The 13,060-nt window shown below is 39.3% G+C and overlaps 1 protein-coding gene across 1 annotated transcript in view; it reads left to right on the plus strand.

Moving 5' to 3' along the window:
- Window positions 1-6,939, plus strand: part of slc7a5 (solute carrier family 7 member 5) — a 70,592-nt gene extending 63,653 nt beyond the window's left edge. The window contains exons 8-10 of the mRNA XM_055649059.1: window positions 1,652-1,801; window positions 4,119-4,296; window positions 6,510-6,939. Of these exons, the coding sequence (XP_055505034.1) occupies window positions 1,652-1,801; window positions 4,119-4,296; window positions 6,510-6,568 (387 nt within the window). The 3' untranslated portion in view covers window positions 6,569-6,939. The remainder of the gene's footprint in view (window positions 1-1,651; window positions 1,802-4,118; window positions 4,297-6,509) is intronic.
- Window positions 6,940-13,060: the final 6,121 nt, after the last annotated feature.

Genomic DNA, 13,060 nt, shown 5'->3' on the forward strand with positions numbered 1-13,060 from the left:
ATTTTCACAAACTCCTGCATTGCAAAGTTGCAGAAATTTCTGAACAATCAACAATGTATATAATCATGCAATTTTTTTTACCATGGCCTAGAAATTGCCTGCTACAATTTGATCAAAAATTCAAAAGCCTAAAGTGACAGGATAAATATAATAGGTCTCAGAATGCCAATTTATTTTCTAGCCCTTCTCGGGGGCAGCATGGTGGCACAACGGTAGAGTTGCTGCCTTACAATGCTTAAAGCGCCCGAGACTCTAGTTTAATCCTGGCTACGGGTGCTGTCTGTACAGAGTTTGTACGTTCTCCCCGTAACCTGCGTGGGTTTTATCAGATAACTTTGGTTTCCTCCCACACTCCAAAGACATACAGGTTTGTAGTTTAATTGGCTTGGTATAAATGTAAACAATTGTCCCTAATGCAGGACAGTGTTAATGTGCGGGGATCACTGGTCGGTGCAGACGCGCTGGGCCGAAGGTCCAGTTTATGTGCTGTATCTCTAAACTAAACTAAACATGTGGGGCAACATCATGCAGCTTTGAACAAACTTGGCATGCTGCTCATACTCATTGAAATGATGAACATAGATAGTGCAACCAATTTAGCTCTTGGCTGCATTATCTAAGTTCAACATTTTTTAAATTGTATAGTATTATTTAATTTTACTGAAACTCTTCAGTAATTAGCAACAAACAGCAGAAAACATGAATCTGAAACAAAAACAGAGGATGTTTGGATGGTCGAAGCATCGGTGGAGAGAGTAGCAGGGTCAACATTTCAGATTAATTACCTTTCATCAGAATGAGAGCAATTTTGCTTGGGCAGCTAACAACCCAACAGTATGAATATTCATTTCTCTAACTTCAAGTAACCCTTGCATACCCCCTCTCTCCATCCCTCCTCCACCCAAGTCATACTAGCTTCAGTCATCTTGTTGAGTCTCATTGACTGGAACTCATTTTCACCCAGCCCACAGCTAACATTGGACTGCTTCCTTGATCATCATTACTTTTTTGCATATCTTTCATTCATTGTTCTATATCCCTCAACATCACTGTCTATATCTCCCATTTCCTTTTCCCCTGACTCTCACTGAAGAAGGGTCTCTACCCGAAACATCACCCATCCCTTTTCTCCAGAGATGCTGCCTGATCCGCTGAGTTACTCCAGCATTTTGTCTATCTTCTATTTAAACCAGCAACTGCAGTTCCTAACATGAAAGCAATCAAGACAAAAATTAAAGTACCAAGGGGGAGAGGCAGTCAAAATGAAGGGAATGGGGGTAGTGTCTATCAAACTTCCATCCGATCACAGCTAATCCATGTGCTTGTTCCACCTGTCTGTCTTCCTGCAGCTGGAAATTTGTTTGATTTTAAACTTTCTTTACTACAGATTAAATATCAATGACCTAAAGTGTTATTCTCTCCACAAAAGCTGCCCGATTTGCTGCATATTTCCAACAATCTTTAAAAAAAAAAAAAAAAAAAAAAAAAATTATATTTCATAACCAAATTTTCAGGTAGACTGCCAATTTACCATCACTAATTCCAAATCAAAATTTAAAATGTTGTGTAAAAGGTAAATTTTATAAAAGCTATATAAATATTTAAAGCTGCATTCTTCTTTGCTGATAATGTCTTCTTTCTGTTTTTACAGTGCGCAATGACTTTGTTGTATGCATTCTCTGTCGACATATACTCTGTCATTAACTTCTTCAGTTTCTTCAACTGGCTGTGCATAGCACTAGCTATTATTGGGATGATGTGGCTGCGTTACAAGAGACCAGAAATGGAACGGCCAATAAAGGTAAAGGGGTACCTGCAGTCGTGATTCATTTCACACACGTGCGGAGATACCAATATTCAATCACATTTACCCTGACAGACAAATTCATCAATTTGAATGACTTTTTTTTCCTTAAACAGGTTATCAAAACATTTAGAACCAAGGAACTGCAGAAGCTGATGTACCAAAAAAAGACAAAAATGTGCTGGAGTAACTCAGCTGTAGCATTCAGGCAAAACCTCACCTTAACATGTGCTCCAGAGATGCTACCTGACTCGCTGAGTTACTCCAGCATCTTGTGGCTTTTTTTTTTCAAAGCATTAGCTCCCCAATGACTTGTACTTAATAATTGTGACCACAACAATGTGCATTATTGTGCCATTACAGTGCCATTACAGTGGCTGTCCTGGGTGATAGCAAAGGTATTTCCCACAACAAGGAAACAAAGACTGATCTCCTAATTGCTCTGCCACAATCTTACCACAGGTCTTGATAATTAGTTCTTGAGCATAAAAAAACTGGGGAATAAGTCGTCTTAACTCCAGCCAGTGACTAATCCAAAGCAAAGGTGAGATAAGCAGAGACATATTTAAAGATCAAGACCGTCTATAGAACCTAGAACAGCACAACACAGGAACGTGCCCTTCAGCCCAATTTAGACTGATCTCATCTGGATGTACCTAACCCAGATCCATTCATCCCTTCCACTTCCATGTGCCTATCTAAAAGCCCCTTACATGACTGTAGTGTCTGCCTCCATCACCACCCCAGGCAATGCATTTCTGCCCTCACCACTATGTAAAAAAAAAAAACTTGCCTCCACACATCTCCATTAATCTTTCCCCTTCTCACCTTACAGTAATATCCTCTAGTGTTGGATATTTCCACCCTGGGAGAAAGGTTCTGACTGTCTACCCTATCTATTCATCTCATCGTTTTATATACCATCAAATGTCCCCTCAACCTCTGACATTCCAGAGAAAGCAATCCACGTTTATCCAACCTTGTGGCTGAATCCCCCAAAACCAGGCAACATTCTGGTAAACCTCCTCTGCACCAAAGCCTCCACATCCTTCCTGTAATGGGGTGAACAAAAGTGCGATACTCTAAATGCAGAGTAACCAAAGCCTTGTCGAGCTGCATCATGACTTCTTGCCTTTTGTATTCAATGACGCTAGCGAGCAAGACAAGCATACCATCCCACTCCTTAACCATCCCATCTACTTGTGCTGCCTTCTCCACGTCAATGCTCTGAAGGACCCTGTATATTCTCTCCTTGTGATCAACCTCCCAACGTATAACAGTTCACACTTGCTCGGGTTAAACCATCTCCCATTTCACTGGTCACAGACCCCCAGCCAGAATATCTTCCATCTTAACAATAAGCCAGTTCAGAATCCAGATGATTTAGGTCATTGTGAATCCTGTATATCTTAATCTACTGGATCAGCCCACCATGGGTGACATGATCAAAAACCTAAATACTAAAATCCATGTATACAACATCTACCACCGTACCATCATCAATCTCTTTGTAACTTTCCCAAAAATTCAATCGTTAGTGAGACATGACATGCTGTATACAAAGCCGTGCTGGCTATCCCTAATTAGTCCATTCTCTTTCAAATGGGAGTAAATCCTATCTCGAAGAATTCTTTCCAATAGTTTCCCTACCACTGACGTGAGGATCACCGGCCTAAAGGTCCCTGAATTATCTCTATTTTATTCATTAAACAAAGGGAAAAAAATGTCCAATCTCCAGACCTCCAGGGCCTTGCCTGTAGCTGGATAAGAAACAAAGATCCTTGTCTAGGCTTCCAAACACATCACACCACAGCAGAGGTCCCAGCACAGATCCCTGTGGAACTCTACTGGGCATAGACCTCCAGGCAGAATATTTTCCTTCCACCACAACCCTCTGTCTTCTAGGAATAAGCCAATTCTGAATCCGTACGACCAGGTCATCATGAATCCCGTGCATCTTATGTTCAGCCCTGATGCAGGTTATGTGGCTTGGAGCACATTTTTCATCAAATGTTAGAAATTCCTTAGTTTATGGAATGTAACTTTCAAGTTTGATGAAAACGATACAGCTAAATTTTAGAACATAATTCTTAGTTTTTATCATCGGTCACCGGTTCTTTTGTGCTAAGAATGCAAAATAAATGTTATGTCATGAATGGTGTGAATTCAGTGATTCACAGACTGAATGAGCTGATCTGCTTCCTGATTTCTGTGTATCGGAAGATAACTGAGGATGAAGCACCAATTAAAAAATAAATAAAAGGTCAATTATGTGAAATTTGAAACTAACATTATATTTTCTTATCTTTTACAGTTTAACATCATTCTCCCGATCACTTTTGTGCTGGCCTGTGTTTTTTTGATTGTTGTATCCATATGGATGACACCTGTGGAATGCTCCATTGGTTTTGCCATTGTCCTGTCTGGAATTCCCGTCTATTATATAGGAGTTCACTGGAAAAACAAACCTACGTGGCTCGTGAATGCAACCAGTAAGCATATTTACGTGAACAAATTTGTGATTAGTAAGATTAGTTGTCCATTTTGGTTTTGTTTTAATTTAGTTTAGAGATGCAGTGTGGAAACAGGCCCTTCAACCCACTGAGTCCACACCGGCCAACAATCATCCTTACATTGATTCTCAGGCTCATGTGTCATACATTACATGATATCACCCAGAACTTTATCACTGATTCATGGTGCCAAGCATATTGATTTGTAATATGAGCTTGGTGTATTTTAACTCACGAATTTTGGTTACAAAATGCTAGATTCTGATATAAAAAAGGAAAATGATAGTAATGCTCAACACATCTGTAGAAAAAAGAAGCACTTTTAACATTGTGTTTTGGTCATGAAATGTTAGAACTTCCTTTGTTTCTGGAACATAACTATCAAGTTTGATGACAGCTTGAGGAAACGATATCGCTACATTTTAGAACATACATTTCTTTGTATAAGTTCGTTTTCGTCATCTGTCACCAGTTCTTTTGTGTTAAAAAAGCAAAATTAAAATTATGACAAGAATTCAGTGATTGACAGACGGAATGAGCGGTTCAGCAGACTGAGAGAAACAATTTAGTTCTGGGTGTGGGAGGAACGAGCAGAACAAAGGGACTATATCTGATAGGGTTAGAGCAGATGACTTCATTTGATGGTAACCTTGCTGTTAAAACCATATTGAGGTTGCTTTGCCTCTACAATATGGTGTTAATAGTAAGACCAGATGATACACAAATACTGAGCCAAAATGATAGCTGATGAAATGGCAGAGAAAGTAAAAAGTGTGCTACCCAAGGTGTTATCGATATTGTATCCAGTGGAAAAATAAGTCATCTTCTTTGTATTTTAAATGTCATATCGACAGCAGCAGTTCTACTTTTCAATGACGACTGTTCCATCTAAGACATCATCTGAGGATGGTTTTGATTGCTGGATCCCTCTACTGAGAATATATATATTTTTTAATCTGACTTAAAAAGACATTTATTTTAAGATGTCTCAAAAGAAACATCTCAAAAGATGTCTGAGTTCACCTAATTCAGCAGTGCCAGGACTCTGGTCAACAGGAGGAATGACTTGGAGAATGTCCATGGGCAGGGGTGGAGTTAGATAGAAAATGTGATGGTGCTGAGATGAAGGGTGAAGTCCACGGCAACTGTGTTTAAGAATCAACATGAATGCCACAGAAGAATTTCTCCATTTAGGCTCAGATCTAGGAAAAAATGACATTTTTTTAAGTAAGTAAGTTTATTGGCCAAGTATTCACATACAAGGAATTTGCCTTGGTGCTCCGCCCACAAGTAACAACATGACATACAGTGACAGTTACGAATGACTCAGAAAACACTAAACATTAATAATAATAAAACATTAATGATAAAACACCATTGATCAAGCATGTGAACCAACAAAATACCAGATCAAAGGGAGGCTACAGATTTTTGGATTTTGAGTAGAGCAACTACTCGTGGAAAAAAACTGTTTTTACGTCTGGCTGTGGCAGCTTTGACAAGCCGGAGTCGCCTGCCAGAGGGAAGTGATTCAAAGAGTTTGTGGCCAGGGTGAGAGGGGTCAGAGATGATCTTGCCCGCTCGCTTCCTGGCCCTTGCAGTGTACAGTTCATCAATGGAGGGAAGGTTGCAGCCAATAACCTTCTCTGCTGATCAGACGATTCGCTGCAGCCTCCAGGTGTCGTGCTTGGTAGCTAAGCCAAACCAGACCATGATGGAGAAGGTGAGAACAGACTGTATTTTCAGCTGTATTGCCAATGAAACTGGTCTGTAAATGTATATCAAAAGGTGAATCATTCTGTCCTAAAAATATAGTCACATTTACCAGCGTCCACATACAAAGAATGAAATGGGCAGAGCCCTCACCAAGCTTGCAATCAGCTCCCCAAAGTTAGCAGGGACTAGAAGGTAGTCTGAAGAAGGGTCTCGACCCAAAACGTCACCTATTCTTTCGCTCCATAGATGCTGCCTCACCCGCTGAGTTTCTCCAGCATTTGTGTCTACCTTCGATTTTTCCAGCATATGCAGTTCTTTCTTAAACAAACAGGGACTAGAAGGTGGCTGATTATTGGGCCCTGAGCCCCAACAACCCGTTGAGGGTGATATTGCTCATTAACATGAATGGCTGAAAGCATGCTCATCACCAGCATATTGTTCATTTTTCACTCACAGCATTTTCATCTTTCTTGTAGATTCCATTACGATCTTCAGTCAAAAGGTTTTGGAAGTGGTACCTCAATCTTCACAATAAGAAAATTAAGTTGCTGAAGAAATACGCACAAAGAATTAAGGAAAGGAGGCATTGTTACATGGTCCAAAGTCTTTAGTTCCCTTGGAATTATTTGTTTACCTTCAGGATGAAGATTGGTCAATCATCTCAAAATTTGTTGAGAATTCTTCATTCGATCTTTTTATTAGAAAGCGACCCAGTTGTCTAATATTTCACCTGAGTGATTTAAAGTTTTTACATATGCTCAAGTAGGTTTCTCATGTTAGTTCAATGGTAATGCTTGCTGCTCTGTTTGCCTTATCTTACATTTGTTAATGAATGCAATTCTGAAAACCGTGTGCCTGCTATACTTACATGTAAATGGGACTAAAATCTAAAAATGACATGAGAAAGATTGACTTTTTAATTGGTCCTTCAGACACTTCTATATGGGAGTGCTTCTGAGATAAAACATTTGCTTCTTTGTCAAGACTGCATTTTGAGCTTCTGATAGATTTTAGTCTATAGTAATCCTTCATGTAATTCATTTTGGTTGAAGATGTTTAATGAGTAAAAGTGCTCAGAGTATGATCACAGTGTTTTATCCAACACGTGATTCAATGGTTTATTACAGGAATATATTGGCAGCAAGGAACAGCATGACAGAGAGTTCTGCTATTTTGCATGCTAATTACATTCTTAAGAAACGGCATTGTGAAAATTGCTTTATAAGAAAAAATTGTCATTGGGGATAGGGGGGTTAGGATAGTTTCAGAGTCCTTAACATTTTTTTCCGTGCATTTTTTTAAAAAAGGTGATTAATTTTGTAACCACAGGCTAAAAATATGAAAGGCTGCTTTATTTAACAGGGTACCATTGTACCAGAGTCACTAGTAGCAGACACATGTCAATTTCTATGGTAACCTACAGTGAAACTGACAGACTCTTCTTTAGAAACAATGATATGTGATTACTGTGTGTGTGTGTGTGTGGGGGGGGGGGGGGTTATTTGGAAATAGTTTTTTTTTCCCTACCTGTTTTTTTAGCAGGGCAGATTTTTTTCTGCTTGTCAATTTTCAAAGTTACTCTTAAGTGCTTCTTCAGTTCCTGTTATTATAACCAATTCTACCTACATAATACAAAATAATGTTTCTAATTCATCAATTATGGTATATCCAATTTGAATTATGGAAACAAGTGTTATAGCAGAACTACCTATACAGTTTTCTCAGTATTCCAAGCTGTGGAAAGGCAGCTTGGTCAAGGTTATTTCTCACTTTCTACCTAAATTGGGGTGGGACTAAATTTTAGTTGACTGCTGTATCATGCTGGGTTATGACTCCACAATCACCTAACTTGCTGCACTCCCAAGCCGCTCCCAGTCATGTCTTGTTCATGCATCGAGTGCAGTAGATAATGGCGAATATTCATCGGTTGTGAATTGAAATCCCAGTATGGAAGAATACTTCATAGTATGTAATCACCTCTAAAATACTTGTTACCCTCCGAGACTTCGTGGCAACCAATTTTATTGACAATGGGGACACACACAGTTTCTATTTCTTAAGTAAAGGAGATTTTTTTTAAATGAAGGGGCTCATACCACATTTTCAGAAATCAGTATCCAAACTTAGGGAAACTATCTAATTGCTACCTAGTTATTATTTATTTCTGGTTGCACATGCTACCCTAGACAAGACAAATGGCAACACAGAGTCTTTGTGCGATTTTAGCCCCCACAGAAAAATAAAACAAAATGCAGAGTTACAATCCATCAATTTTAAAAGTAACTATTTAGTATTTAACTTATTTATTAAAATTATCTTTTGCATTGCTTCAGTATCCGGGAAAATAAATATATATAAGCACCTATTATTTATAAAAATTCAATTTAAGGATTTCTTACGACATAATTCTTAAAGAGGATTTTCCCCTGTTCTTTGAACATCAACAATATTTTTCTGAAGATAGGATGGTAAAGTCTTTATGAATTTTTCAGTCGTGTCAAGAGTGAGAATATTTTTCTTGAAAGTTGCATTTTCTTATTCCTAGTTATGTGGGAATTGTTTCAAACACGTTAAATATCACAGTAATAAACCAGTTACTGTGGATCACAACACACTTTCACAATTTTTAACGCAACAGTCTAAAGAGCAAATAACATTCTTGGCTCCTAAGTTCTACTTTGGTTGGTTTTCTCTAGATTTGGGGACTTTAAACATTGAGTTCTGTAAGAGAAGTATATGGAAATACAACAATGAATCCTGCATTCATCTAGTTTACCATAATGTTTAATATGGTGGAAATAATTCTACATTTAAGACTCAAATATGGTCTTGTATACCTAGAGTTTTCTCAGTATGGTTCAGATAATGTGTTCTGATATTCTTTAGCTGACCCCGACTCAATTGGGGAAAAGCATAGTTAAGTTCAGCAACTTGACCTCCGAAGAGCAAGGCAGGAGAATGCAAAGGCTGGCATCTGAAGGAAAATACAAATTGCTGGAAGAACGCGAGGTCAGGCAGGAACTGTGGGGGTAAATGGATAAGGAAGGAAGCTGATGAGTGAAATTAGATTACAGAGGGGTGACCCGAAAACATTTTTGGTCAACACCCTAGATCCGGATTGAGAATGTAAAGGGGTGCCAGTGTAAAGATGTAAGCGGGAGGGGGTGATGGACTGTGGTGGAGTATATGGGTGTGGGCAGATGGAACTAGGTGGGGAGGGAACAGAAACTGGGTAACACGGGGCTGGTGATAGGTACATTTGGAAAGAAGGGGAAGTGCAAGAGGAACTGGTTGGATCAGGGGGAGAGAGAAAGGAACAGAGGGAGTCCAGGTTACCGTTAGAATTCATTATATTACCTTGAATTTTTTCATTTTCAGATAACCCACACCCCTCTTCTCTTTCTGATCCACTCAGATCCTCTACCCCTTTTGTCTAAGCTACCCCTGACAGCCCATTACCCAGTTCCTTTACTGCCCCCCACCTGGTTCAATCTGCCTATCACCCGCACGTACTACCCACTCAGATTCCTCTTGTTCCCCCCCCCTATACTGTCCAGACCTGCCTTGGGCAGCATACAGCCCAGCGGTATGAATATTGCTTTCGCAACTTCAAGTACCCCTTGCATCCTCCTTTCTCCATCCCTTCCCCACCCATCATTGTACCAGCATCAAAATCATGAAGTGGGGTCTCGACCTGAAACGTCACCCATTCCTTCGCTCCGGAGATGCTGCCTGTCCTGCTGAGTTACTCCAGCTTTTTGTGTCAACCAGCATCTGCATGTTATGAAACATAATAACATAAAGTACTTCAGTTTCAACCAGCATCTGCAGTTCCTTCCTACACCGAGTCATCTTGTTCCATCTCATTGTCTGTAACTCATTTTCACCTAGCCCCTAGTTAACAATGGCCTGTTTCCTTTATCATCGTTACTTTGCATATCTTTCATTCATCTGTTCTATATTTCGCTACATTACCATCTATATCTCTTGTTCCCCTTTTCCCGGACTCTCAGTCCGAAGAAGTCATTGTGCCAGCTTTAAAGTCATGGAGAAGGGTCTCGACCCAAAAGGTCACCTACTCCATTTCTCCAGAGATGCTGTGTGTCCTGTTGTGTTACTCCAGCTATCCCAAAACATCAACTGTACCTTTGCCTCCACATATGTTGCCTGACTCCCTCAGTTCCTCTAACAATTTGTATTTTGTTCTTACTCTCAGAAGAGTGTCCTGGTGTTTATTTCTTGTATTTCATTCTCTACAATAACTTAGCAATTTAAAAAAATGTTGTGTTTCTTATTGGTGTTGTATGGAAGGCTGAAAAAGCTCTTGGTCAATAAAATGATGCCTGAATAAGCTATCCATTTGGTAAAAATAAATGCACGATGTACACAAATTAAGAGAGCAATCATCCAATGCTTGTGTACATCCAGAACTAGTTTTTGATATTTGTACAGTGAAATTGTTTTTATTCTGACAATATTTAGAAATGACATTTACGGTATTGAAAGTGATGTGAACACATGTAATATAATATTGAAGAATAGTCAAAATTAATTTAAAGAAATTATCAATTTAGTTTGCTATTAATGAAGTTGAGTAAGTCTACTACTGATGCAGTTCAGCTGGTATAATTCCATGTACCATATCGTACCACTGGAAAAACACTGTTTTTAATTGTATAATTCAAACACTGTTTTAGTTCGTAGAGTTAAATTATTTTTAAATGGTACTTCAAGAATGAACATCAAGTGAAGGAAATAATTTTAAAGAAAGGACAGATTTAAAAAAGTGTGTGTGGGGGGGGGGGGTGTAAATCTACCTACAAATGAATAATGGTTTTGGAGGCAGGCAATGATCGGTTCTGCATAGAAATGTGCATAATCCCCTGGATTAAGTTTTGTGTTCAGACCAATATAACTTTTTCTTTTCTGTGATTTAACACTGGGGCAATTATGGCATTTCCCGATAGAATAATCATTAAAAGTTACGGAGGAAGGGAAATGTACAAAAGGATCAATGTACAAAGGAATACAAAACATCCAATGTACCACAATAACATTTGTACAGAAGTTAAAGTTCATTTGTTTTGAATTTGAGAACATTTGGCCCCGCGAGACAGTGAAGCCTAAATATTTCTGTGTGTCATTATGTGTCTCTTTTGTTGTCAATATAAAGTTATGTTTAATACGCACTTTTATATTGCTTCAATGCTTGAAATGTATAAAACATTGTTCAAAATGTGTCTTTTAGATGTCTTTTTCTCCATCAAGAAATGGCTGGAGTTGTAGCTATTTCATCTCCAATTTCCATCTAAGAAGTAAAAATAATCTTGCATAAGCTGTGGAGACTTGGTCATTGATTGTGTTATAGAGTCATAAAGTATACAGCATGGAAATCCTCTTCTATGGGGAAAAGACTAAAAGTTTACTTCATCCGTGCCTCCGCCCATTCCCACGATGACCTTTCCATCACAGTCAGAGTGAGGCCCAATGCAAATTGGAGGAACAGCACCACATATTTTGCTTGGGCAACTTACAACCCAATGTTGATTTCTCCAACTTAAGTAACCCTTGCGTTCCCTCTCTCCCCATCCCATCCCCATCCTAGTTCACCGACTAGTTTTGCTGTTCTTATTAAATATTACCAATTGTATGCTGCATTGTCACCTTCCCCTCAGTTAACAATGAACCTTTCTACATTTCCTTACATCTGCTTTGATTTGTTGTTTTCACACCTTACCCTACCATATCTCTAGACCTCCTCTTCCATGACTCTCAGTGTGAAGAAGAGTCTCGACCCAAAACGTCACCCATTCCTTCTCTCCAGATATGCTGCCTGTCCCGCTGAGTTACTCCACCATTTTGTGTTTATCCCCTCATGATTTTCTATATTTCAATAATGCCACTACTCAGCGTACTATACTCTAAAGAAAAGGTCCCAGCCTATCCAGTCACTCCCTTCAACTCAACTGCATAACTTTTGGTAAATCCTCATGAATCACTTCCGCATCTTTTCAATTTAATTGCATCTTTTCTGTAGCTGGGCAACAAAAACTGTGCGTAATACTCCAAGTGTAATCTCACCAACAACTTGCATCATGATGCCCCAACGTTTGTACTGTATACCCTTCCTATCGCAGCTTTCAATACCGAATACACCTGTTATTCCACTGTCAGGGCACCTAATTGTTCCACAATACTCTTCAGGGCTCTGGGTGGAAGTTGTCCAAAAGTGGGATGGGTCATTATAGACTTATAGTTGAATGCCTGCCCATTAATTCCAACAGTAACAGTAATTATAGGAGATAGAGGAACATACATATAGACAAATTACAGACAATTCTCCGATATTGATTTGACTTCACTCAGTGCAAAAGGTTTAGATGGGGCAGAATTTGTTAGGTGTATCCGAGAAGGTTTCCTGAAACTGTATGTTTGGCCAGATGCAAGAGTTTTTCAGTCGAAAACTATTTCGTGAATTGCAAAATAGTCAGTTCAACTCCATACGTTTTATGATAGTTATGAATTAGGATCAGTCTGGACCTTGGGGGAAGGCACTAAATTAGGGCAAGACAGATTACAGCATTAGTTTAGAAATGCAGCACGGAAACAGGAAACAGGCCCTTTGGCCACACTAGGTCCATTTATCCATGTATACATTTATACCAAATCAATAAACCTACAAACATGTACGTCTTTGGAGTGTGGGAGGAAACCGAAGTTCTTGGAAAAAACCGACGCAGGTGACGGGGAGAACGTACAAACTCCGTACATGCAAGCACCCGTAGCCAGGATCGAACCAGGGTCTCTGGCACTGTAAAAACTGTAAGACAGTAACTCTACCGTTGCGCCACTGTGCCGTAATTAAGTAGAAGCTAGGGAGAGTAAATTGTGAGCTGATATCTTTAGGCAGGTCCACATCTGACTTGGAGTCATTTACAGACCAGCTGATCCGTGTTCAGGACTGTCATGTTCCAGTAAAGAGAAAAGATAAGCATGACAAGGTACATTAACTTGAGATGGTCAAAGA

This window comes from Leucoraja erinacea, chromosome 17 (assembly GCF_028641065.1).
Source record: "Leucoraja erinacea ecotype New England chromosome 17, Leri_hhj_1, whole genome shotgun sequence".
NCBI classification, from domain to species: domain Eukaryota; kingdom Metazoa; phylum Chordata; class Chondrichthyes; order Rajiformes; family Rajidae; genus Leucoraja; species Leucoraja erinaceus.